Source organism: Bolinopsis microptera, chromosome 9, assembly GCF_026151205.1.
Source record: "Bolinopsis microptera isolate Bmic1 chromosome 9, MBARI_Bmic_1.0, whole genome shotgun sequence".
Taxonomy (NCBI): domain Eukaryota; kingdom Metazoa; phylum Ctenophora; class Tentaculata; order Lobata; family Bolinopsidae; genus Bolinopsis; species Bolinopsis microptera.
Window position 1 is genome coordinate 10,104,725 of NC_087080.1, and position 27,958 is coordinate 10,132,682.

At 38.9% G+C, this 27,958-nt stretch overlaps 5 protein-coding genes across 5 annotated transcripts in view; 4 read left to right on the forward strand and 1 right to left on the reverse strand.

The window, feature by feature from the left end:
• Positions 1-27,958, forward strand: part of LOC134820871 (uncharacterized) — a 1,079,557-nt gene that overhangs the window by 947,507 nt on the left and 104,092 nt on the right. The window lies entirely within an intron of this gene.
• On the forward strand, positions 165-24,541 carry LOC134820874 (mitoguardin-like). Its single transcript, XM_063831520.1, has 11 exons — positions 165-360; positions 493-540; positions 709-854; positions 19,154-19,247; positions 19,858-20,024; positions 22,531-22,626; positions 22,737-22,941; positions 23,106-23,185; positions 23,337-23,469; positions 23,635-23,759; positions 23,882-24,541. Exons 1-11 carry the CDS (start codon positions 177-179, stop codon positions 23,999-24,001), a joined length of 1,398 nt encoding a protein of 465 aa, XP_063687590.1. The 5' UTR covers positions 165-176; the 3' UTR covers positions 24,002-24,541.
• Positions 1,113-18,643, reverse strand: LOC134820886 (uncharacterized). Its single transcript, XM_063831535.1, is given in 5 exon segments — positions 1,113-1,590; positions 1,731-2,866; positions 2,869-3,632; positions 4,091-4,284; positions 17,933-18,643. Coding segments are annotated over 3 exon segments (2,127 nt in total). The 5' UTR covers positions 3,412-3,632; positions 4,091-4,284; positions 17,933-18,643; the 3' UTR covers positions 1,113-1,142.
• Positions 5,434-6,481, forward strand: LOC134820976 (piRNA biogenesis protein EXD1-like). Its single transcript, XM_063831642.1, has one exon. The coding sequence runs from the start codon at positions 5,435-5,437 to the stop codon at positions 6,371-6,373; it is 939 nt and encodes a 312-aa protein (XP_063687712.1). The 5' UTR covers position 5,434; the 3' UTR covers positions 6,374-6,481.
• LOC134821120 (piRNA biogenesis protein EXD1-like) lies at positions 14,303-15,612 on the forward strand. The gene has a single exon (XM_063831784.1). The coding sequence runs from the start codon at positions 14,371-14,373 to the stop codon at positions 15,283-15,285; it is 915 nt and encodes a 304-aa protein (XP_063687854.1). The 5' UTR covers positions 14,303-14,370; the 3' UTR covers positions 15,286-15,612.

Below are 27,958 nucleotides of genomic sequence, written 5' to 3' on the forward strand. Positions count from 1 at the left end.
AGAACACTCTTATAATTTATCTATTTATGCATATTGTGGCAGAGCAACCATGTAATATTATGCAGTATCCATTCTGTGTAGTTGTTATTAATATTTTAAAATATTTCTGAAATCAGTTCTCACCTTCTATCGGTTGTAATGATCTTATTTGTAATTCAACTGGTCGCACCACTACAATGATAAACCAATATCTTAGCAATGTAGTACTTTCTCGGCATGGCGAAATGGAGGCAATATTACAGTCCGGGTTGTCCGCCTTAATCCCAAAAGACAACCGTTTAACCTTTACAATATTGGTTGCTGGGACTGGGGCGCTAGCTTTGTTTCTGGAATACTACTACCGAGAAAGATTAACCAGTGGTAAGGATATTTAGTAGGGACTGGATTTTGAAATGATACGTATCTTTCCTTTAAATAATTCATCATATTGAAACGCTTTCGGACTGGATTTTCATTTTCAGTCCTTATAAAGTATCAATGTAACCTTTGCAGGCTTCTCGAAGAAACCGCTGCCGCATGTCGAATCTAAAGTCGAATCTGGTAAGGAAATGATTAGTTATCAAAATGTGTCCTGTTTGACTGCGAGATTCGACCATTAGCAATTAGTTATGTTAGTGATCAAGTTTTAACATTAACGCTATTGTAGCAACTGACGTCATATCATCAGTTTGGGAAAGGTTTCACGTAGTAAGAATGGCATTGTTTCAGGAAATGTGAAGCTTGAAGAAGCTATCAGATACTATGAGTCTGCCCTGGTTGACTTGCAACAAGCAGGTGCTGATAACAGCCAGCGCTTGCAGATCCGAGCAATGTTGCTCCGAGCTTACGAGATTCAAGCTATACTTTCTCCCGACGTGAGTTTTTGAGTTAAACTTTTACAAGTTTTATCCTGCAGTAACAATTATTATCAGTGTTTCATGCCTCACAATGTTGTAGGTAGTAATAATGCATTATAAAAAGGGGGTTGTTTGTTTGGGGCTTATTATTAAAAAATATGAGGTAAGGGGCTCCTTTCGGGCATGGAGTTATTCGCTAATTACTGGATATTAAATGATCTCGAAAACGAAACGAAAATCTGTATTAAATTACTAATCAACATTTAAAACAAATAAGGGGTCATCGCTCATATAAATAAAAATCGCTCATGTAAAAGTCTTTTTACACTTGCTATACCCTTTTCTACTATTCGTGTCCCAAATACCCTCTGGTTGCTCTGAAACCGCTCTCATGAGTTTGCTCGCATCGTGAAACTGATCTCTGTACAACCTCAAACTCCCAAAATATCCCGTGGGTCCGGGTAGGTAAAAGTTACCTCCCATCATCCACATACCATCGTTCTCATTGTAATTTATAGGTTCGTTGAAGCGCCAGTATTGGCACTTTGGATCAGCGCTTGTTTTTCCAGTGCTGGTACACCCGACTAGGAGGGGTCCTTTTATTGAGATAGCGAGGTGGACCCACTTTCCGAAGGGTACTGGCTCGTCAATGGCTCCTATCCTGCCTTCTTTGCCAAGGAATACTGTGATGTGGAGTTTACCTTTCTGATCTATAGTAATCAGTGGGGAGAAGAGGCTGCCCGAGTCGTCAAACCTGTCGAAATAATGATATTGAGGAATTTAACTTACATTACAAAATGTTGGTTAAGTTTAAAATTTACTATCATCCAAAATAATTTTATTAAACTAAGGTATTAATTACTATTTCCGATTAAGAAGTCTGTAGTTACTAACCTATAAAGGATACTGCATTGCTCTGCATGGCACTTGTTAGTCATCATGAACCACAGACTCAACGTAACCGTACCCTCATCTTGTGAAACAAAGTCATCATCCTTGATAGCTATCCCGCATTTTTTACCGTCCATTATGAAGGGGTACCCCTTGTTGGTCCAGTCTTGTTTTACTGGACATTGTGGGAATTTAGGATCCTGTAAAGCTAGGATCCAGACTGTAAGAGATGGGCACATTGTGAGTTTCTCAAACTTATGAACTGAGGTCCATGGTCCTATGATCTCGATAGAGTTGCGATCTCGAGAGTATTCGTACACAGCTCGCTCGTTGTCTGCCCATATGTCTATGTTAGCAATCCAACATCTCAGTTGTATAGTTTGACCCAGGACGTTATACTCCCTGTCTGGTAGCTGGAGTAGTGCTTTAGGCACTGCCAGATTCACCTTGGTTCTGGTTTTGTAGCTGTTTTTACTTGATATTATCAGCTTCTGAGACCAAACCTTGAGAGTCTTGTTGATGTCGGAGGGATCCACTGACACCAGCTCCACTCCAACAGCCATCCTCTCTGCAGAGGAATACTCTATCGTCACATTATAATCATCCTGATATGTCATTATCTCGTGAATATGTCCCCTGAACTGCACCTTAGCTGCTTTTACAGTCCGTATCTTGTGTTTGGAGCCCACTATCTCTTGAACCTCTTTATTCACGAGTGCCAGGTTTGTGTTGTACAACTTCAGAGCAAGTTCCGCTTGTCTGTTGTCCTGAAGTGCTGATAAGCTGTAATAGTAGAGCGCCGCTGAGCTGCTGGGGTGGAATGTTTTGCTGTTTTCCTTCTCCGTCAGGTATGCTGCGTTATATTGGGATGTTTCACATCCTGCTTCCCCGGCTAGCTGGTAACGAACAAACGCTTTTTGGTATTCCTTCAGGAAGTAGTGGTCAAGAGCTTGTCGGGTAAGTCTGGCGAGCTTGTCGTGTTTGACCGCTATCCAGTTGTAGTACCGTACTGCTTTGTTGCAGCTCCTCGGAGTACCTAGTCCAAACTTGTGGAGTGTTCCAGATTCCAGGGCAGCAGCGATGTGACCCTCTGCTGCAGCTTTTTCAAAGTTCTTGAGAGCCTCTTGTGATTGGGTCCTCCCGGGCAGTCAGGTCGAGCATAAACCATTCCGAGCGAGTACATGGAGTTTATATCCCCTGCAGCTGCTCCCTGCTTGTAGTACTTTAGTGCTTCAGTGAGATTACCACTGTGCTCACTGTGGAACCAACCCAGCCCGGCTAGACTCAACACAAACCCTGCCTCTGCTGCTTTCATCAACATCTCCATCCCTCCTTCCTTATCTTTCTCTGTCCCGTGTCCGTTTATCTTCATGAGAGCTGTCTCGTGAATGGCTTGCAAGTCTCCCTGGTCTGCCGCCCTCTTGTAGTAACCGTAAGCCTTGTTCAGATCCTTGCTCCTACCATGGGACCCCACCAAATGCTGAGCTCCCAGCCGTTTAGCCGCCTCAACATCACCCTCCACCGCCAGCTCCACGTTCTTCCTATGCTGCTCTCCTGCCTCCCCCTCCTGATCAAAGAGCTCCTTCTCCGAGCTCAGCTTCACTGTCTCCGCCCACACATTGTGCAGGGTCACATTGTTCATGGTCTCGTGTGCTTCCAGCGCTAACCTCTCGTAGTAAACCATGGCTGACTCACAATCCGCGGGAATCTCAGATGGGGTGTCGAGTCGGTGCCTGAAAGCGAGCGCTAGGTCGCTGAGAATGTCCCCTTTCAGGGACCCCTCCAGGAACTCCTTACCGTTGGGAGGGTAGTCGGGTGCTTCTAGCACCACCCTGGTGTAGGTTGCGTTTATACTGCCGTAACACTCTGCCTGTGCCAGGAGTTTGTAGCCTTCAATTACTTTGCCTGTAGTGGGATGCATGTATAGTTTCTTGAAATTTTTGTATTTATGTTAAGAATTTAATTTAAGTAATTTGGAGTGAACAATAAGTTTCAGCGTATCTTATTATACTAAAGAAGTATAAATATGGGTTGGTTTTTTACAAAACGCAGAGTGAGATTTTAACGGCCAGGTAGCGCAGTTGGTTAGAACGCCTGTCTTACAATCGTTAGGTTGCGAGTTCGAAACACTCGAGAAATCGGGTGTGAGGGTTAAATGAGGAGCTGCACATTGCAGCAAAGTCTCGGACGAAGAAAGTATGGTACACACTACCTTAACCGTCACTGGCCAAAAAGATCCTTCGGCTTCCTGTAATTGGCTGGTTGCACTTGTGTAACATTGTGGCTGTTGGAATACACCGAAGTAAAATAAGTGTCTAGATAAAAATAAAAAAAATAAAAAATAAAAAAAACAGCGATATTACCGTCATCTAGCAGAGGATAAGCCTGTTTAAGGAGCTGTTCTCCCACTTTATTAGCCGTATCCTCAAACGCATCATGTTCCTTCTCATCTTGGAATGTAAGAATGTAGTCTTGGAGGGTTTGAAGCCGGTCTTGCTTCCCATAAGCTCGTACAGATTGTACCTCATCATGTTACAGGTAGGTGTCGTACCGTTACCTGAGTATTTTATACATTGGTAACGGCTAGTGATGAGAACTCTACACTCGTTGTAGAGTTACTGTTCAGTGCGTTCCAATGAATATTTATGTTTATATGCCGCTTTAGTAGATCATATTTCATAAAGTTTAGAACTTAACTTATTTAAGAAATATGGCATAATCGCACAGGATGCTAGTGAAGGAGAATGTAGTACATAATATATTTAATGTAGTTTGAGGAGTCCTCGCTCTACTCACGTCAAACAATGGCGTTTCTCTTGTCGCTAATATAGTATGATTTATTTTGGAGAACGAATGCTTTACAGGGGGGGGGTCCAAGGGGAACTTTGGGGAACTTTGGGAAAGTCCCCCAAGATTTCTGAAGTTCCCCAAAAAAAAGTTCCCCAAAACTCCCCAAAGTTCCCCAAAATTCCCCAAAATTATTCAAAATTATTTAAAATTATTCAAAATTATTCAAAATTATTCAAAATTTCTCTAATATACATTAATACCCATTAATGTTAACATGTATGTTATTATAAGGTATAATCTTAACTTACTTGTTGATACTTGCAGCATGATAATTTGTTTGGCATGATAATTTTTTTGGGGAACTTTGGGGAACTTTGGGGAATTTTGGGGAACTTTCTGAAGTTCCCCAAAAAAAAGTTCCCCAAAATTCCCCAAAATTATTTGTTTCATTGATAATTTTTTGGGGAACTTTGGGAAAGTCCCCCAGGTTTCCTGAAGTTCCCCAAAAAAAAGTTCCCCAAAACTCCCCAAAGTTCCCCTTGGACCCCCCCCCCCCCCCCCCCCCCCTTTACACGGTTGCGGTTCTTGACTATTTGTAACTCATAAATCTAGTTTATAGTATTATAGATATCACTATATACGTTATACGTAAAGCAGTGCTCAGTGAGCTGCCAGTGTTTCTGCCAGCCAACCGTTACCTAGTCCTGCAAAGTGATGAGATAATCGTGCGAGAGCTAACAAATCTGCCAGCCAAACGGAGTATATAATTACTACTGTACACCAGCATTCATTATACACATTACGCATATTCTAGGACGGCTCGTTCGTTTTGTTGCATTACTGCCGTATTTATTTTCTTACCTCAGTTATTCAAGTTTTTCAAGTTTAGCTAATCAATATCATATTTTAAAGGTATTATGGCCTCTTCAAGCTCATCCCGCTATAAAATCACCTGGGTAGAAGATGTTGCCGGAGTGAAACATGCCGTCAAAGAATTAGGACGTGAAAAAGAGATTGCTGTGGACTGTGAGGGGTGGAATCTTAGTAGAGAAGGAACTTTGGATATTCTCAGTATCGGTACTAGACATCAGGATGTTTATTTGTTTGATATTGCCAAGTTGGGGGCCCTAGCCTTTGTTTCCGGACTGAAACGACTGCTTGAATCGGACAGTGATACCAAGACGAAACTGATGTATGATTGTAGGAATGATTCTGATGCGCTCATGCATCTTTACGATGTGAAGTTAGCTGGAGTTTTGGACTTGCAGTTGCTCGAGATTATTCACCGTCGTAATAAAGGACAAAAGTTTGAGTTTTTACGAGGACTCAAAAAAAGTCTTGACACATACGTGAGGGATAAAAAGATTGAAATGATCAAACAGAAGGGGGTTGATGAAATAGAAGATAGTAAGAAAAAAGGTGTCAACATTTTCGCTGCTCGGCCTCTTAGTGCTGACTTGAAAGAGTACTGTGCAATCGATACTGCTGCGCTATTTCCGCTTCTTAAACTCCTGAAAAAGCGGAAAACGGATCAGGAAATTACAATTGTTCTGGAAGGCTCTGACAGATATGCAAATTATTTTCGATCCTACGAATCACTACCCTTAAAAGACTTCATCTACAATCCTTTCTTGCCCCTCAAAATTCTACTTTTCTCCGCTGCTACTTCATCTTCCACTGCCAGTGTCGTGTCTGAGAAATGCAAGGGGTGTAGGAAGAACTTTAACAAGTCCGAGCTGAAGATGTCCTCGCTCGCGCGTGTTGACCACGCAATCTTGTGTAGGGTTTGTAAGAAGATTGAACTTAGAGCGAGGGATACGACTGCTGTTATTGAGAGTTTGAACAAATTGGAATAGAAACTAGAGTGAAAGTTTTTCTTATCGTATACACTGCACAGGATGGATGAACACAACTAGGCTTGAGACCTGTTTGATTTTTATTAGATTACGTTTCATTAAATCAAAGGAGTTTTTAATTATTTTGACGCAACAGTTTTTTGCTCACTTGGCCAGTTGGTAGATCACCGACCGGCTATAAGCCGGCTACTAACCGGCTATAAGCCGGCTTATAGCCGGCTACAATTTTATAGCCGGCTATAAGCCGGCTTATAGCCGGTTAGTAGCCGCTTACATTTGTTGTTGAGCGACGGCTATTAGCCGGTTATAAGCCTGCTATTAGCCGTTTTGGTATTAAAAGTGGTTATAAGCCGGCTATAAGCCGGTTATAAGATATAAACTCAACTACATCGTACTGAACGATAGTCAGGAGCCGGCTATAAGAAATTCAGTGAAAACGGCTATTAGCCGGTTATAAGCCGGCTATTAGCCGTTTAGGTATCGAAAGTGGTTATAAGCCGGCTATAAGCCGGTTATAAGATATTAACTCAGTTCAGTACGATGAAGTTAAGTTAATATCTTATAGCCGGCTTATAGCCGGCTTATAACCACTTTCGATACCTAAACGGCTAATAGCCGGCTTATAACCGGCTAATAGCCGTTTTCGCTGAATTTCTTATAGCCGGCTCCTGACTATCGTTCAGTACGATGAAGTTGAGTTAATATCTTATAACCGGCTTATAGCCGGCTTATAGCCGGCTTATAACCACTTTCGATACCTAAACGGCTAATAGCCGGCTTATAACCGGCTAATAGCCGTTTTCACTGAATTTCTTATAGCTGATACCTAAACGGCTAATAGCCGGCTTATAACCGGCTAATAGCCGTCGCTCAACAACAAATGTAAGCGGCTACTAACCGGCTATAAGCCGGCTTATAGCCGGCTATAAAAATTGTAGCCGGTTTATAGCCGGCTTATAACCGGCTTATAGCCGGTCGGTGATCTACCAATTTCCCGCTCACTTAAAGTGTACCCCTAATTTTGAATTTGAGATTTTTTGAAAAGCACCCAATTTTGTCTTCATTAAAGTTTGGAACCCTGTTAATTATTTAAGTTATAAAAACAAAATTACACTGCTCCTGAAGTCTCATAGAAAGGTTTTGTAACTTAAATTAACCACGGAGTTACTAATATTACCATAATCAGCGACGGAGTTACTAAGACTAGCGGAAACCCGTCTAACTCTAAAGTGGTGTCACGATAAAATAATATTTATTTATTTAGTGATTTTGACACCACTTGGGGGTCCAAATTTTGGGAGCTTAAGTTCTTATTCCTTGGCAAATTTGTATTTCTTCATGCTGGTCAAAAGGCAATAAAAACATTCAACCCAACCAAAAAGGTTTCGATGGTATATCTCTCACGGTTTTCGCGAAAAGTTGTGTTAAAGTTGATGTCGTGGTGTCAGTAAAATGGTAACAGATTATATACATATATATATCGTCTCGCTTTATATATAGTTAAATTACCATAATAAGCAACGGAGTTGTTTCAAAGCTGAACCAGGTGTGACAGCCGGACTCATTATCTATAACTCTGTATCATTGTTAGCCTAGGTCATTGTCTTCTCACAAGTTAGCCGATGTAGTGAATTAAGAGGGAACTTTTTTAAAGAAATGTTTGTTTATCTAAAGTAAAACAGCTGATGACAATTTTGTGTTACTACTGGTAATTTGACCTCTTTGAATCAAACGTTTCAACGTCCTAACTATCGACATTATGCTGTAAACACATTGAACTATCTACAGTTGAGACCAGAGTGCTAGATAGAAAAAGAGTATTGTATGTATGATGTATAGCATTAATTGAAAGCTCAGACATATTCTGATTTTTCTGGATGTGGATCAGCCTCTGATATCCATTTTCTCTTCAAGCTATTTCGTTAGATGAAGTATTAAGTACGAGCAGGATTGGAATTTGAGTGAATGTCGTTAGCATAACTGCCCGCAGCTGTTCTCGAGTGTTTCTCGTATTAACTCTGAGAGGTTCGTCTCTCTTGAGTCATTTTCCGTTGCTAAATATGAATTTTGAGAAGTTCGAGAGTACACATTGCTCAATATATTTTTTCAAGCTCTGGTATTTGATGACGATTGAAGATTTAAATACCAATTTCTTATGATTATTTCTATTTTGCTTTTCTGTCTTCTGGTTTTGTGTATACATATCTGAACTAATTTTCACTATTTCGCTTGTACTAGGAGTTTTATTTAGAATGGAAAACACAAATGATGCCGCCTCTAATCCTGCTGTCAATTCCTCTCTTCCAGCAATTATTTCGACTCAGGAAATTTCTTCAACTCCAGCTGAATCTTCTAATCCAGTAATTCCTTTAACTCAAGAAATTGTTTCAAATCAATTGGTTCCTTCAGCTCAAGAAATTTCTTCGATTGCAGCAATTCCTTTAACTTCAGCAATTTCTTTAAGTCAAGCCATTATTTCAGCTCAAGTTATTCCTTCAACTTCAGAAATTTATTCAAATCCAGCTATTCCTTTAGCACAAGAAATTTCGTCAACTCCAGATATTTCTCCAACTCCATTAACTTCTCAAGATTCAACAAGTCCTTCAGCCCCCGAAAGTGTTTCAAACTCTAATAAACATATATGGGTCGATACCCCAGAATTAATGGCGAAAGCAATCAAGGAAATTGAACGTCACAGAAAGGTTGCCTTGATTTGTGAGGGACTGAAGGTTAGCAGAATTGGTGCCGTTGACATCGTTTGTGTTGGCATACAAAATGGCAAGATGTTCATGTTTGATATCAGTGACCATGGGACCTGGCTGGATGCAGGACTAAGGGATCTGCTTGAATGTGGCAGCGAACCTGTTCTGGGAAGAAGTGATAAAATAAAGGACAAGTTTGATAAAATGAAGAGAATGTGCGAACGGAGGTTATCCAACGATTCTCTCCCCGAGATAAAATTAAGTAATAATCAAGCTCATGTTCGATTGTAGAAATGATGCGGATGCCCTACTACATCGCCATAACGTAAGACTTGACGGTGTTCTGGACCTACAGTTACTGGAAATAGTTCATCGCCGGAAGATCCGTTTGAACCACGAACTACTGCGGGATATGGATGAGTGTTTGGAAACGTATGCCAACGACATCCAGAACAAAATTGCAAAGCACAGGGGAATGGATTTATTTGAAGAAGCTAGCAGAACAGAGACGAATCCCTGGACTGTGCGACCTCTTAGTCCTGAGTTGATAGACAGCCTTGCAGCTGATGTTAACTCTCTATTCGCACTTAACGATGTTCTGAAGCGAAACAAAAGTGTCGAGCAAATGTCCCTTGTGCTTGAAAGCTCAAAACGGTACGCCGACTATTTCCGTTCCTACAGAACATTCCCCAAAGAGGTGTTTTATCGGAATGCGTACGTTCCTCACAACATTCTGATATGGATCCCTAGAGAGGCACATGACCCTCCCAGGAGCTGTGAAGCGTGTCTCAAAGTGTTCGGGATGTCAGAGCTTAGCTGCTCAGTCATCCCTGGATCACCATTATGCGCTCTCTGCATCAAGATTATTCGTCAGATCAAGCATACAACAGGTGAGTTTCCACAAATTAAGGCGGAAAATCATGTTGAACACAGCTCAAAGAGAAGACATTCGACAGCCTTACCAAGAAGAACTTCAAAATCAGTTGAGACAGCTGACCCAGTTCCTTCACGTAGACAATCGGCATCTCAAGTTGTGGTAAATTCAATTGCAACAGAGGGATTTGTTTCACCCAGGGGGATTACTGGATACCAAAACGAGAACTGCTCAGAGATGACAGAGGGTTACACGGAGACTGCTATGTAGAATCATCTGAATTCTACACGATATGTCCAAGCTTCTTGTCCAAGCTTCTTTGTGACTTTATAGTGAATATTTTGATTGAATAATTCGTATGCACGATAGTGGTTTAACCGTCCCCTTTTTATTTTGAGTATACCTTACAAGACATTTTTATAACGTACGAAATGCGACGGTTTTCCCGAAATTTCGCCATATTTTCGGACCGCCAAAATTTCGGTCGTCGTAATAGAATCCGTCGCATTATTTTTAGCTTATTCCAATAATTGTGGCTTCATCGATTCATTTTGTTCTTGAAAAGTTAGTGATATGATGGTGGGACAAATAAACACAATATTCCATGATGAATTTAATGTCAAGTAATACTTTTAAAATTTACAATAAATTACATTTATGTGCTAACATAAACGTCTTATAAGAGACTAAGAGACTAAGTCAAGATAAACAATTTAATACCAAACTCAATAAGTCATGTGATGCAGATATACTGTCATTGATCAGTAGAGTAAAATTTAGATTTTAGATTGAAATACTAAAATCAGCACTAATCAGTAATCATCTTATTACTCAAGTCAATTTAAAAAGGATCTTGTTCCGGAAAATCTTGTTCCGGAAAAAAAAATGATGAAAAATACCCTTATTTTCTGTGACGTCCGAAATGTGACGGTTTTTGTTCAATTTCGCCATATTTTCGGACCGCCAAAATTTCGGTCGTCGCAAATTGGTCCGCCACAAAAATGTCTTGTAAGGTACCCTCAAATTGTAAAAAATCTAAATCTATAGCTCAGTAATCGTTCCTGTTATCATATTCATAACAGCGTTATGTCGTCATCAGGCCAAAGTTCACCGGGGCTTTTAGTTTTGCTAGTTTTTTACTGGGCTCTATCTGTATTTCGTTAATTTTATCGTGAATTTTGATATTTTGGTTTTATTTGTAAGCTAAAATCGCATGAATCGTATTAAATTAAAGCGCATCCTCACGAAGTTTAATCAAAGTTCAATGATCAAACATTCAAGAGTGATTTCAGACAAATTCATCTGATAAAAATTGCCTAAAATTCCATACTATTTCATGGTTCATCCCATCATCAGCCTCACTCCAAGGGCTTATGATGTTTACCTAATCAATAACTATGTTAACCGAGATAAATTCAACATTTCTTTGTTAGTTGGCACAATATTTACCTCATTTGATGGCTATATATTTTTTGCGGAAAAAATTTTACGGTTTTTGCGGAAAGTCGTGCTAAAGTTGATGCCGTGCTAAAGTTGATGCCTTGGTGTCAGTAAAATGGTACGGATATAGAAACATATCTATATACATATCGTCTCGCTTTATATATAGTAAGATAAGATGTAACAATCCTGTTCGTCCACTAAAGCCCTGCATGTTTACACTATGATATTCTATGTATTCTTATTATTAACATGATTAAGGAAATAAAGCCCACATGCAAACAATGACACTGTGTTACAAGTTTCACGAGGTTTGTGTGTTAACTGTGAATTAAGTTACCTTTCTGAGCTGTCTTTCTCTAGAAGGCAATATTTATCCGATAATTAAATCTGATATCTTCATCACTCGGAGCTTGAAGACTGATAGAGTAGACTGTACATTTCTATAGGACAAAGCCGTACACTGTACACAGGGTGCTAATTGTGTCACTGGCCAGATGACTATTCAATAAAGACGAGTATTTGAACCAAGTCGTTATTATGCTCATAGGTATGCCATTAGGAATCTGGAACGTAGGGAGTATTGGCTTTTTTGAGGCCCAGTAGAGGTGCCTGCCGGTTTGTCACTATTTGTAACTTATAATTATAGTTTATATAGCACCTATGTCATAGATATCACTATAATATAGTACTGCTCAGTGAGCTGCCAGTGTTTCTGCCAGCCAACCGTTACCTAGTGCTGAAAAGTGATGAGATAATCGCGTGAGAGCTGACAATCTGTCAGCCTTACCGCGTACGGGGTATTACTTAAAAGTGTATAGAATTTGCCGGCTTTTTTCATTGTTTTGACAATAGCTTTCTAGATGATTCCCTGTTACGTCGTCAAGTAATTTCATTTAACTTTAATTTCATTTAAACTTTAATTTCATTTAAACTTTGATTTCATTCAAATTTCGTTTAACTGTTGTGTGTGTTCAGTTACACAAATGTTGTGTTTTCTATTCAATTTCTTTTTAGAGTTAGTAATTATATCTTAGTCCACCTACTTTCTTTACAGCTTTTGAGGGAGTTGTTGTTACTTTGTTAAGGAGTTGTTACTTTGTTAAGGAGCATATGTAGGACACTCTTGCTCATTCTTTCATCAGGAGGTGATATCGAAGAAAGATGTGTTGTTAATAAATCTGTTTTACGTGATACCTCCATATTGTCGTCAAGGACAAAAGGTAATCGCGGCATGTGCGGAATCACGATTTTCCCATTCTCCGCGACAAATCGCGATTTTTTCAGCTCTCCGCGAAAAATCGCATTGTCCTTTATCCTAAATCTGAGGGCCAAATATTATACGTTCTTATATGTTCTTATATACTTTCTTTATAAGTAGTATATGGAACCAATCCTAGCCTTCCAATTTCCGAATGTAGGTACGGACTAGGAACCGACCGGATATTCACGCGGCTGAATCCGGTTCCGGCCGGATATCCGAGTAGCATGAAACGTGAACAAAATTAGTTTCTAGAAAAACTTTGAAAAGATTTTGACTTTACAAATCTTTGGTCAGAGTCATTCTCGATACGTACCTCTGAAGGCAGAGCTCCCGCTTCCGAGCTCGTATTGCAAAAGGAGGCCTGCCTTCCGAGATCGTATTACAAGGAGCTGAGGAAGCCTCGAGTCCAAAATTGTACATCGAGGAGCTGTACTAGGAACGGACTTTAGAAAACCAAAAATAATATGTACTTCGGCTCATAATGATCAGGATAGCATGAACCGTGGACAACCGTCAGTATTTCTTAACCCACTCGCCTGTTGACCTAAAATGAAAAGTAGTCGCACTTTTCAATTCGACGGTCTCATACGTACTTTTAGTACTGTCCAAAAAACCTAACAATTGTTTTTGAAATACGACTTCTCATCTAAGCTGCTGACGTAACTTTGTCACTTGTTAGCCAAGAACTTCCCTAAATCTTGACCACTAGACATAAACAATAAACATGACCATTACTACTAGACATTCAGTTGACCAATAGACATAATGATAAAGTTAATCACTCGATTTTTGGCCTAAATAATCATGATTTTCTTTTGTCCTTAATTGAGATATGATTATGAATTATTGTGTTATTTATGATCTGATTTTAATTTTCCACAAATTCACTGATTTATAAATAATGGTGGTTCTATTACCGGAAACTTTCTCCCTCCCTGGCCTCCCTCCCTCACTTGTTTTTTTTTAAATAGCGCATCAATTTGTGGTATTTTTGCGATTCTGTTTAAATCACTCTCTTCGCTAGCCTCACCTCTCTTAAATCATGGTTTTTATCAGTCTACTCAACAAACTATTGTTATCAGATTACATAGGATAGTTGTATATAATCTGACTTTTATCTCACTTATAAGCCTCTCCCGACCCCGTGACTCTGCCAGCTACTATCACGTGACTATGAGAATTGAGATAATAACTGTATCTCCTCATCATGATGCTGGATTATGAACCAAATCTACGATAGAGTAGTACCGTATCAGAATGGAACGGCGAGTTTATTTCTGTGAATCAAATCAATATTTTGTTTACTGTTCCAAGATTTCTAGCCTGTAGAAGTCTCTACTCCTCTGCATTTTCAATATCCAGCAGTAAGATTAGTATATTCCAGTAGTCCGATGAGTGATTCGTTTTTAAATTAAGCTCTGCAAGCTCTGCAAATACATTATCTTTCGTCGCAAATTCGCCGCGATTTTGCCGTGATTATTCTTAGTTTGGCTTGTCGCGGCGCCGCGATTTTTGGTCTAAATGACGAGTTTTGCGTTGTGCAGTAGACGTGTGAACTCTATGCCACTGCCGTTTTATCGATAAAGCTGATAAAATATTTTTAATTACTGCTTCTTAGCAGTGCTTCTACTTTCTAGTGCTAAAATTGTTAAGCTGAAAAGGCTTAATAAAATATAAAGTTTGATTAAAATAAACTATCATTTTAGCTTATGGACTGATGGCTTCATCCAGTAGATCAACACTTTACGAAAACCTGAAATTGGTGGATACGGTCGCTAAGGTGAAAACCACTGTGAAAGAGCTTAGGCGTCAGAAGGAGATTTCAGTAGATTGTGAGGGAAACAACTTAAGTCGAGAAGGTACTCTTGATATTCTTATCATTGGAACTGTCAATAGGAAAGTATTCTTGTTTGATATTACAAAGATGGGTGTCAGCGCATTTGATGCTGGGCTACGAGATCTGCTTGAATCAGGATGTGACGTCATGGCGAAGCTGATGTATGATTGTAGGAATGATTCTGATGCGCTCATGCATCTTTACGATGTGAAGTTAGCTGGAGTTTTGGATCTGCAGTTGGTGGAAATTGATAGTAGACGGAAAAGCAAGCAGAATCATTGGTTTTTAAAAGGATTGAAGAAAAGCATCGAGGTATATGATCACGATGAAAAGAGTGAACGTACTAAAAAGAACGGGACCGAACAGATCGAAGATGCTAAACGTAACGGAACAACTATTTGGGATAAACGACCTCTTAGTCCAGATTTAAAGGACTATTGTGCTGTTGACACAGTGAAACTGTTTTCACTTCTGAAAGTTTTTCGAAAGAAAATGGAAAGAGAAAAAATGTTAGAGGCCTCTGAGCGCTACGTTGACTATTTTCGATCTTATGAAACTTTTCCGGAGACAAAATTCTACCGTCATGGATTTCTTCCAGATGAAATTTTGCGAAGCAATCCAAGGGATCCAAAAGTACAATACAATGATTGTCAAGGGTGCAAAAAGAAATTCAAAAGGGCCAGGCTTGATCTGGTAAATGCCGGAGAAAAGAAACGTGCGAACTTCTGCAGTTGTTGCTCCCGTATCATAACACGAATCGAAAACCAACCAATACCATCGCAATCTTTTGCATAAATACTTTATGTTCCCGATCCTTAAAATGTGTGTTACAATTATTATCAAGGTCCTTAGAATTGGGATATGCCTATTTTTCTTGAAGATTAACAAGTCACTAAAGTGATGAAAACTTTCAAATAATTCATGAGAATTAGTTATGTACATTTTGGTATCAAAACGGTTTGGAAGACAAATGTGATTTTATGTATCTTATTCTTGATCTGTACATATTGATTTTCATATTATAGTTATACGATGAATGACGTTATTGCTTTTAATCGAGTTATGATTTAAATATAATCACAATCAGTGATTATATTTGATAGGTAACTTTTTTCGCTCTCGTGATAGGGTCAATCATATTTGAATCTTTGGGACGGAATGAGAGTCTCCACTCAGTGTGGAGACTCTCATTTCGTCCCAAAGAATTAGAAAAATATTATTACATTTAAGGTGTAAAATTATAGATTTTTTAATTGTAAAAATTATCATTAGTTCAATTAGTGTACAAATTGTATTGTAAATGACAAATAGCAGTTGATTTTATGACTACAGGAAATTTGATTTGTTGCGTAATTCGCTAATTTATGTGTGCAGTTTTAAAAACTCAATTTTAATGTAAATTAGAATTTGATACTTGATTTCCCAAAAAGTGCTCGTTTATTTGTACCATATTTAATACTAATCTCAATTTCCAAAATTACCTGGCCATCCTTATCCTAACCGAAAATACAGGACCTCGGAAATTTAAAAAAATAAAAACAGCCGAAATCGGCTTTCGCATTAACTTTAACCCAACAGTGCAGTTGTGGCACTTTTAGCCATACTTATTACTTTCTGATACTGAAATCTATTGATATAATAATTAATATAATATAATAATATAATAATTCGTTCAACGGTCCTGGCATCTTCAAACTATTTGCAAAAAATACCAATGACAAATAGGCAGGTTCATCAACTGGACCTCTCAGTAGATTTCTAATCATGCCCAATCGATTAGTATCAAGCTGTAGTTCACTGTTGCAGCGTGAATTAAATAAATATCGTTATTAAAACTAATTACAACTTATATTTTAGGGCACGTTGAGCTGATGGCTGCATCAGGGGAATCTATTCTTTACGTTAAACATGAATGGGTAAATACAGTCGATAAAGTGGCAGAATGTGTCGAGGAGTTAAAATATCAAAAGGAGATTGCAGTGGACTGTGAGGGGTACGACTTATGTCGAGAAGGTACTCTTGATATTCTTAACATTGGAACTGCAAATAAAAAAGTGTTCTTGTTTGACATCACAAAGATGGGTGTCAGTGCATTTGATGCTGGTTTACGAGACCTCCTTGAATCAGGAAGTGACGTCATGACAAAGCTTATGTTTGATTGTAGGAATGATTCTGATGCGCTCATGCATCTTTACGATGTGAAGTTAGCTGGAGTTTTGGACCTGCAGTTGGTGGAAAGTGATTATAGACGAAAAAACAGGAAAAATTATAGGTATCTAAAAGGCATGAAGAAAACTATCCAGATATATGCCCCAGACAGAGAGAGTGAAATGATTAAACATAGCGGAGGCGAAAAGATCAGAAATGCTCAGAAAAATGGAACACCTATCTGGGACAAACGACCACTTTCGTCAGATTTACTGGATTACTGTGCTGTGGACACTACGAAAATGTTTTCACTTTTGGAAGTTTTTCAAAAGAAGATGGTTAGAAAAGAAATGTTGGAAGCCTCTGAGCGCTACGTTGACCATTTTCGGTCTTATGAAATTCTTCCTGAAACAAAATTCTATCGACATGGAATTATTCCAGACGACATAATGGTTTCCTATCCGAGGGACCCAAAAATGGCATACGGTCTTTGTCATGGGTGCAAAAAAGAGTTTCAAAAATCTTGGCTAGATAAGGTGGCGGTGGAGAAATCGAAATGTTTGAATTACTGCGGTTGTTGCTCTTTCATATTAACAACTCCCGACCATTTAGGAAACTGTTAAAACTGATTTTTATTTACTTTTTAAATCGAGCAAACTAAAAATTTCAATTGTAGTACGTTTATTTTATTTTACTGGAAAATATCTCCAAAATTACGTCAACGCATGTGACTCGTTTGAGAATTTTGAGGTATTTATTTATTTTCTTAAGGTTAAAGTATTATAGAAAGTATTTAATGTTTAAGCAATAAGCATGCATTATAGTCTTTAAAAGTTTGTATCTACTGATTTGTGAGATGATGAACGTTGTTTTTGCTTTTGGTCCGGTTGCGATTCCGATGTCAACATTATAATTATTGATTGAAAAGTCAATTGTTAAATTTTTATTGGACTGAGTATTTTTTTGTAAATGATAGATCTCATTTGATTTTTTTGGTATTAAAGTAGTCAATAAATTTCGAACGTTTTCGGACATTTTAACTGTAATTTTTATTTATTTTCGAACTATGCATGTAAGTATTTCTGAATTCTATCTAAGTTCTTTGTTATAATATTCTATATCATAAAGTAGCATTCGACTAATTTCTCTTATGATTCCTGGTTTCATTGTATAGTATCATGTTCCTGTCTGGTTTTTAAACGCGACGAAAATGCTTAATTTCCTAACAACGCCTCAAGTTTAAAAATGTTTTAAAGCTGTATATCAGGGGAAATCAGAAAATGAAAAATCTCACCTATTTTGAACATAGCGTGCTTGATAGTCGGCCAGCTAATCTTCCCCGGGTCCACATGCTGGTTAACATAAATATCTGTCATCCCCACCGCTCCATCTACAGAAGTATGCCACAAATTCCCACCCAAATTCCAATCAAAATGCACATAGTTTAGCTGGATCATGTGATCGTATGTGTAGAACATCTTCCCCACCTCCTCTGTATTCCTGTACCTTACCAGTACCTGCATCTGTAACTTGTAGATGTTTAGTTGGACTGATACCCACTGATGTAATGGTAGTGTGAATCCTGAAATAACCAAATCCGCGGGACCGGAGACAAGCTGAGCAAAGAAAACCAGTTTCCCTTCATTTGTTAAATAAAGAGATGGACTCTGAGGTTGCCCCTTTTTATCGATCCTACTCAGAATCGTACAGCGTTCATTTCCGGGTTCCTTACAATAGTTCCTTAAGTACAGCCAGGTGGTGAATGTTACTTTTGGGAAGGGGGACAGTTTCTGAGGCATGTGAATCAGACGGACTATCCCAACACGTTGAGATTTGAAAATAACCGGATACTGAACAAGGTTCTGAGGGTGTGTGGGGGTTGTGTCGTAGGGGTGGAGAGACATACTGAGAGGGAGAGGAGTAATTGGGAGGAACAGGACGAGGAGGAGAGGAAGGAGCATGGTAACAGTCCCAGCCTTCCCCTGGAGTTAAAAATGTTAACTATCCGTTGAAAATTTTAAGAGCTAATTCGACTAAAGAACTGTCAGATTTGTTCAAACAAAATGTATTCACGAGCAAGTATTGAACATCATTCAAGTCACTGAATCTATCAACCAGAACAGTAATTGCCATAACCACACAAAGTCCGAAGGTACAATTTCGGGAGTAGTGTCAGTGAGCTTGTACACTACTCCCCGAGTTACCTTCTGTAGTGTACATGGTACGCGCTGCTACATGTGCAGAGTGCACGTATATCGATGAGGTTGTACAGTGCTGCGTCATAAGGAACACTGCTCTGGGGAGAGATGCTGGTCAGCTCTTTCTCCTTATATGGGCACTGATTAGAGGCTCATTTTACGTACATAATGCTGGCGTTACAGATAGGAATATTCGTGTTGTTCAATATTTATTGAAAGAGATTAGAAATCTGTTGATTTCATATAACAAAGTTATTCGTTTCCGGAGGAAATTTGTTGATTTTTTATGTAATATAGTTAATAGGTATTCTTTTCAGGAGTTTAATATGAGGTCGAGTATAATGATAGAAGGTGCCTCTTCAACCGTTATGAAGGAGATAATCCAAGAAAATCTTGAAGAACTTGACGCAGGTACCAAAATCTGACTATTTTACATACTTTTTAAACATTTAAACTTAATCGCACTTGGTGGGTTTTGATTAATGTGAATAATTACATATGGAACCGACCGGATATCCAGCTGAACCCGATTCCGGACGGATTTTTAACTATTTTAATCCAATTTCGTTAGCCGGTATCAAATGGACAAAAAGGGTTTCAAACGGTCGAAATTGTTATCTAGTATTCAAAAAAGGGTATCAAATGGACGAAATTCAAACCAATCAGCCTCTCGGTGCACGTTCCTCACTTGATCGTATTGTTGATCAAAACGCAAAATACTTGTTTGTCTAAACTTTATCACGTTAGATTTCTGATCGAAATAACTTTAAATATCTTCGTCATGTAGTACTATATATTATATAAATATTGATGAAATTTGATTCTAGGGAATGTGTTGAAGATTCGTAAATCTGTTTATTAAAAATCAGATCCGGTGCAATCCGATTCTTTTAAAAATGCCTAAACGAGCTGGTTCCAGTTCCAAAATTGAAATCCGGTCCGGTTCCGGTCCAACTGTTAGAAACTGATCCAGTTGGTTCCTAATTACATGTACGCTCAGTAACGCCCTCCTTCCTCCCAGGTTCAGCGATACAAGAAGCACCCTCCACCAGATCCATCACTCAGCTTCCTTGCTCCCGTGTTAGATCAGACTCTCTGTCCTCAGCTGCTCTCTCTGACTTCTACGAGGCTTTCGACTTCCTTGGTCAAGAGGAGAAGGGGGAGGAAACTTTACCTGCTCTGTACAAGGTATGTTATATGTACATTGTACGTGTGTATTAGTGTATAAAGGGCATTAGATCTTTAGATTGATAACCGCGACATTAATTGTGACGCAGGATCGTCATAATGCGATACACCGCATGTACATTTTATTGAATTTTATTGATTTCGCTACAGACAAAGGAAAGTGAACACAATGCAAACTCCATTCAGTTTTGAGAAAGCTAGATGACACTCAATAACATGACAACACTTTAATACACATTACACAATATTCCGAACGAAATAATGGCTTATTAATTGCGGGGTTGATCGAGTACACTTAATTCGTATGAGACATTATAGCTTGTTTGTTTATGAGACATAGCTTGTTTGTTTGCTGTACAACCGCGGAATCCCACAATGTGGGACCCGCATTTTATGAGGTAAAATTGCTCAATTAACGGTTGTAACTTGTAATATGTCCATTAGACCGGTTCATTTTACCAAAAGTTGTTCAAATAATTAGAAACCCTATCTTATTAGTTGCTCTATAGGGTCAGCAACAACCAAAAAAAAATTTTTGACTCTAGTGTTTCGGATAATGTCTCCATGGGCCACGCCCATTTTTATGGCGTTTCTTATACAGGTAAAATTCTCTAAATCGCCAATTTAGTCATGAAGGAGTATGGAAGGAGTTCTAAATGTGTGCTCCTCTAATATAAACAGTAGAAAATGGTTAACTTTAGTCGAGGTCTCAGGTCTCTACAATGTCGGGAAGTTCCTGCAGGAGTTTGCGCATTGCGCTGAAGCGTGAGATTCACTGCGCCAAAAGCGAAGGTCGTAGAGACATGAGACCTTGACTAAAGTTAACCATTTTATACCATTACTATAAGAGTGTGACACTTTCAGAGTCCTGAACACACTCCTATATCTCTTAATCGTCAATTATATGAATTTTACCTGTTAAAATATATCATCTTCAACTGATATCAATTTAGTTTAACACTGTTAGCTTTAAAAAAGAAAAGAATTTACTTCACACCAAACTAACGCACAATATGATAATATAAAAAAGGAAGGTTTTCCTTGGATTCCAAATTCAACTTTGATTATATCCTGGCACTGATTATCATTTCTCGATTGTTCTCCATTTTCCAATTCAGTCAGCAAGTTCCAATTTAGGTAGACTAGGTTTTCGAATATTCATATTATGTTTATAAGCAGGCAAGAAGGGGTTTGGTTACCAGAGGAATATCTTCTTGGAACAAGGGAATTAATGAGGTCTTCACTTATTTCTTCATAACTCGTCACTGACAGTCCGGACAGGATGAGCATTGACGAGATCCACTGATTACTTCATAGCTCGTCATTGATAGGATCAGTATTAAATGAGGTCGAATGATTACTTCATAGCTCGTCACTAACTGGATCAGCATAACATGACTAACAACTAACGAGGTCCAGTGATCTCTTGCTGATACGTCAAGACAAGATCAGTAAATAGCTATAAATATCGAAAAAAATTAGCTTAGAAATAACAGAGTGCAAATGCCTTCTTCACAACTATCGGCTATGAACGGAACAGATGAATCTCTTCTTTGGCCTCATCATTTTAAATCACTCATTCCCTCCGAAACAAGATAATGCTTAGGACTAGGAGGAACTTCTTGTATGATTCGGTAAGAGGAAAATTCCTTAGTAAGCTAACATTCTTTTGTAGGATGTTGCCACTTATCATATCTGTTATCCAGCATAATCCCACAACTAGACCCTCTCATTCTTGAGTCTTGACAATGACAGCAGCTATGTGCACTATTTTAATGCTCGGTCCAGGTCGTCTCCAAGAAAACCTTCCTTTTGTATACTCTCAGATTGTGTGTTAGTTTGGTGTGAAGTAAATTCATTTCTTTTTTAAAGCTAACAGTGTTAAACTAAATTGATTTCAGTTAAAGATGATATATTTTAACAGGTAAAATTCATATAATTGACGATTAAGAGATATAGGAGTGTGTTCAGGACTCTGAAAGTGTCACACTCTTATAGTAATGGTGTAAAATGGTTAACTTTAGTCAAGGTCTCATGTCTCTACGACCTTCGCTTTTGGCGCAGTGAATCTCACGCTTCAGCGCAATGCGCAAACTCCTGCAGGAACTTCCCGACATTGTAGAGACCTGAGACCTCGACTAAAGTTAACCATTTTCTACTGTTTATATTAGAGGAGCACACATTTAGAACTCCTTCCATACTCCTTCATGACTAAATTGGCGATTTAGAGAATTTTACCTGTATAAGAAACGCCATAAAAATGGGCGTGGCCCATGGAGACATTATCCGAAACACTAGAGTCAAAAAATTTTTTTTGGTTGTTGCTGACCCTATAGAGCAACTAATAAGATAGGGTTTCTAATTATTTGAACAACTTTTGGTAAAATGAACCGGTCTAATGTCCATTTGGAACATCGTGATAGCTGTTTTGTTAGATTTTGTGGATGAATTCCAGGGCTTCGCCCACCATCTGATATGTTAGTTAGTTTAGTTCATATTCTCTCAGGACCAGATGTTCCTGCACAAAGTGAAGGAGTTTCAGTGTCGTAAGAATCGTTTTCTGCAGTTCAGTCTCTCCTCACCAAGCGAATACCTCGTCAAGGTTTAAAGTTAAAAATGAGAGCTAGATTTACATTCGGGTGTAATTGATTTCATTCGGTTTACATAATCTTGGTCAGTCTTTACCATCATAAAATGCTAACCATCCCTCAGGTTCAATGTCTGAGGCTCGCATTTGATCGGTTAATGAAGATTCCAGATCAACGAAGTTGGATGGTAGACATTGGACGGAGCAACACAGAGAAACTTTTAGAATTGGCAGGGGCCGACACCCCAACTTTCTGCCAGGCTTATGACGACATGATGGAATATGTAGGGGACTTGGGGAACCTGCAGTCCATTAAAGATGAATTAAAAGGTCTGTTATACTGATATTTGCTTATTTTTACTGTTCTATTTAGTGACCAAATCACTTTTTATACGCTACGAAGTAAGCATATATTGTGGGATTGTTATGCTAATGAAGGACGAGGCGAGCTAATTATTCATGAGATTTTATTGTTAAGATTTTTATCAATTCAGTTCGACGAGTAGCAGCAGTGAACATATTCGATATCGTTATAGACTTTTGTCTTCTTGATTCCTTCGATGATTTGGACATGGTGAGCCACACTCTTTTACCAGCAGTAGCCTTTATAACTAATAAGCAACTTTTTCCTCAATCATTTATAAGATTCCCTAAAACGTTCAATGCAGTCCTCCAGAAATTGAACCTCCGCAATATCATACTCCTCAAAACTAACTCCACCACAGCCTCCAGCCTCAGTTACAGCTGTTTTAGGGAACAGTTGGATCTCACAAGGGCTAAGGAAAACCATGCTCTCCACTGCAGTCTGGGGAATGATATCAACTAAAACTAAAAAGGCGCAACCCGATGGGTTCCTTTGTAAGTTGTGAACGATTATAATTACTGCCATTTTACAAGTTTATTCTTACAGATACAAGTTTAAAGATATTTCTTAGTCTCTGATTTTATTATTTGTAAGTGGTTACCAGCTGTTATAGTATCTAAAATATGTTGAAGCTGATTATTTTATTCTGTTTATTTCAGGCCGTTTTTACGCCATTATGGCAGTGGTAACCCCCTCTTTAGCGTGGGGCTTCCTCGGAGACGATGCTGTGCTGAAACCTATCTGTTCTTCCATCCGGGAGAATGTTATGAAAATGTTATTAAAGGTAATGATAACTGTTTTGTAGCTTTTTGTTGCTTTCACCCGCCCGGGTTTAAATGCTAATTTTTTGATAAATAATCTGTTCTCTAACGATATCAAAATAATATGCTTATTTTCACATTTCAGGCGTTTGACGAAGATCAAACGGATTACTCGTCACTTGATAGCTTAGCAGAGGCACTCTACAGTCTACTCCAAATGTCAGCAAACCAATTACTGGAACAATTAAATGATGCTATGTCATAGTAGTTTATCTTACAGGATAATTGAGAAATTGGAACCTTCGTTTCGTCAGACAAACTATTAGCTAAAGAAGAAGCATCACTTTGATATAAATCGTACGAACATAAGTTTGAACATTTTTTTGAAGAGGACAAATTGTGGACCAAGAATCAAGATGACCATATTCGTGGATTGGTACTTACTCTTTTATTCGGATATTAGAAACCACCCAAAGACTTGAAATTAGAAACTGGATACTATAGTTAAAGTCTATTCTTTGTCACTGTATCTTCTTGCCTGCTTGTCCAGGAGAATACGAGTGCAGAGTGACGAGACATTAATATTAATATTATGTTTTGCGTGCCCAAGTTTCTGATATGCTTGATAATTCAGTTTGATAGTTGGCACTTGGTTTGATAGTTTAACGGATTTGTATTTGTATTTGTTGTGACAGTTACTTGTTAGGTTTGGAAATATATATTATATCAGAAAGTTGTCTGATTACTATAAAATAAATTACTCAATAAACGCTGTTTCATTTGTGCAACCCTGAAGGCTAACCTTAAACAACTGTTTTTAGTTTTACAATTACAGGCTATAAGTATAATAATGCCCATCAACATAGAGATTCGTCGAAATGCCAGGCTGAGCGCCGCCTGCAGTAAGGCAAAACTTGTAATATCACGCGTAGACACCTGACACAATATGTCAAATGTTTGGTTCACGATGTCGATCCTTCCCAGCTCGGCGAGGCCCAGTGGTGCATTAATCGACGATGTCAATTCATCGCGGCACAGTCGCGCATCTCGCCGATCTAGCGAGTCGTTGCGAGAATCATAATTGAGTGCGCGGCACAGTAACTGAAGTGGTGCATTTTGCCGATCTACGGTTGCGAGAAGAATTATTTGATGCGCGGCCCAGTAGTGCATCGCGCTACAACTACAAGTCAAATGTTATATCACAAATTCAAAGTAATAATATGTTTAATACCCAACCCAGAAAACGGATCTAGATCACTTTCATGGCACCGATTTCACATAGCCATGTGTCTACGCGTACTGCGTGACGCGCTTGTTTCACAAGTAGATTTTGCCGCCTACGGCGGTCGCGCGCTACTGCAAGCGAGAGGGCTCTGGTTAGAGCAAGCACCGATCTAGATCACTTTCATGCCTAAAGGTAAGAAGTGCGCCATCGACAGTGAGCCGCACGTGCCGACTGTAGGATGGTTTTTAAGCGCTAATTTCGGCCAGCACAATTTTCTTCAAACAAATAGATATTTATTGGAGGACTTCGCCGCTTCGACGCGCCGCGCGAACTAGCATTCTTGCGAACTAGCATTCGCATCGATCGTTGCTCTGCTTCGCAAAGCGACGATATCGATGGGTTGACATCGTAAACCAAAGATATTTAGAATCCTTCCCGACCTCCAATTGCAACAAAAATTGGTAAGCTTACTCATAGACTTACAAGGAAAGTGTCCGAAAAATTTAAAGCATATCCAACCATCAGAAATTATGTTACAGCTAAAAGCAGCGTATTTTGCCCCATTTTGATCACTATATCAACTCCGATATCCACCAAATTTTTTGGACAGATGTGAAAGCCCTATCACCTATTGGAAGGTCGTCGCCAATTTCCAGAATGATCTCATTTAAGGAACTGTTACCTGGGGACCTCAGGCTATTATGTTCATAAACACGAATAGAGATTAGGCGGAATGACAGGCTGAGCGCGGCCCAGTAAAGGAACTGAAGATATATCCTAATAATACAAAAATGGTCAAATTTGGACGAATTTGGTCAAATTACTTGACTTTTACAGCCTAGCTACTTTTGCTCCAAAAGCCGCGCACCATCGAATATGGCACCTTGGCGAAACTCACTGATCTTTCCAAAAAGGTATGACAAATTTGGTATTGTGAAAATTCTCACAGTCCCTAGAAAACATTGGTACCAAAATTTTAAAAATCCGAGCAAGTTTATTTTGATCGTGCACCCCCTACTAAAGGGCATTTTCACAAGAATTTTCTTAAAATTTGGGCGAGCTATTTAGTAGGAGCGGCCGGGCTCGCTAGAGGTGACTGATTTTCAACAACGTCAAACGTTGACATTGACATACGTTGCATGCCACTTTTCGCGCGCGAAGCGCGCGCCGCCAAAGGCGGAAAAATAATATGATATTTGGATACGAAACATGTATCAACGTTGACATACGTTGCATGCCATTTTTCGCGCGCGTCACGTCAAGTTCACTTTTCGCACGCTATATTTAGCCTAGTAGTCATGACAACCACATTACTGTGCAAAGTTAAAAAGCTGCGATATTTTATTTGGCCCAACATCAAACTGTAGGGTCTATTTCATAATTTAGGTTGTCCCAAATTTTGCTCTTGGGGAACTAATTTTAAATTTAAAAGACGAACATTTTATTGAAAACCGGAAGGTTCTATTTATTTTACTTTTTGAGATTAAATAGACCGCAGCCAGTAAGATTTACTGGGAATCTGCAATCATATTTTTAATTTAATTTTCGTTCATGTTGTATAAGGTTTATAACCTAACAAGACGCGCGCCTAGTTGGACTCGTCGACGGTATTATTTTGTATTTGGAACAAAATATTTAGAACAAACATTTTACGAGTATCACCCATTAATGTTTTGCCATACGTTGTATGACCCGCCGCGCGCACGAGTGCGCGGCTCCCCCTTTATCGTCCCTCTTTATCGTCAGAACGATAGTGAAACGACCGTGTGAAATGACCGTGGGGGTCAAGACTTGTAGGTTTACAACCTATACTACCAGGACGTGCGCCAAGTTGGACTCGTCGACGGTCCAATATATGGAACAGATATTTTACGAGTATCACCTGTTAAGTCAAGACGCGATACAATTAATGTTTATTTTTAACGGTTGTCCATTGTTAATATGGACTAGCCCGGCACGCGCTACTTTGTAGCACTTGCCATTTCAAGAAGAAAGCGGCGCGCGCTACTTCGAAGAAAATTAGATGAGTAACATCCATCAAGCGCTATACTACTACTTCGAAGAAATTTAGACGAGTAACACCCATGCCATCAAATTTAATAGGTGATACTCGTAAAATATTAGTTTCAAATATTAAAACAAGACCATCGACGAGTCCAACTCGGTGCATGCGTGTCTTGGTAGGTTATAAACCTACAAATGTTCAATGTTATAAAAAAATGTAAAAATTTTTTGAAAAGAATTCGAAATTGCATTTTTATCTAAATAAATTACTGTAAAAAGTTTTGAGCCTGAAATTTGTCATTTTTGGTCCATTGATAAAGAGTTTAGTTTATATTTTATATTTGTGGTAAAGTGCTCACTTCAGGGGTATTGTTATGTAAGGACCCAGGCTTAGTGTTCATAAACAATAAACACACTCGAACTTACCATCAGAGAGGAGTTCATTCCAGCAATCCTTGATAGAGCATTTAGTTGCACTGACACTCTTAGAGAGATCTTTTCTCTACCACCAAGGTATGGAGGGCTGGGTATCCCTATAATAACAGAACTGGCCAACTCAGAGTTCCTGTATTCAGTCAAAGCTACAGTTTTGCTAAAAACGGCTATACTAAGCCAAGAGGTAAACTATCTTGACGACAAGGATAAAAGCCATGAAATCAAGACATCCATCAGTAAAGATCGCAATGAGTATTACACCAGAAGACAGGAGGCAATTCAGGAGTCTCTGCCACAAACATTTAAACTTATGTTACAGCTAGCAGCAGAGAAGGGTGCAAGTTCCTGGCTAACCACCTTACCACTCAAAAGCTATGGTTATCTCCTGAATAAGCAACAGTTTTCAGATGCTATAGCTTTAAGATATAACCTGAAGTTGAAAGATTGTCCAAAACTTTGTACTTGTGGTGATTCCTACTCCGCAAACCATGGCCTCACGTGTAAACTTGGGGGTTATGTGACCTTGAGGCATAACTCACTTCGAGATACAATAGCTAA

What these genes read in the sequence shown, in the direction of transcription:
- LOC134821120 (XM_063831784.1), top strand. Translation starts at nt 14,371, where the DNA reads ATGGCTTCATCCAGTAGATCAACACTTTACGAAAACCTGAAATTGGTG.
- LOC134820874 (XM_063831520.1), top strand. Translation starts at nt 177, where the DNA reads ATGATAAACCAATATCTTAGCAATGTAGTACTTTCTCGGCATGGCGAA. An exon ending in CAAGCGAATACCTCGTCAAG is followed by an intron (nt 22,627 to 22,736) that starts GTTTAAAGTTAA and finishes ACCATCCCTCAG; the next exon opens with GTTCAATGTCTGAGGCTCGC. An exon ending in CCTTCGATGATTTGGACATG is followed by an intron (nt 23,186 to 23,336) that starts GTGAGCCACACT and finishes ACTCCACCACAG; the next exon opens with CCTCCAGCCTCAGTTACAGC.
- LOC134820976 (XM_063831642.1), top strand. Translation starts at nt 5,435, where the DNA reads ATGGCCTCTTCAAGCTCATCCCGCTATAAAATCACCTGGGTAGAAGAT.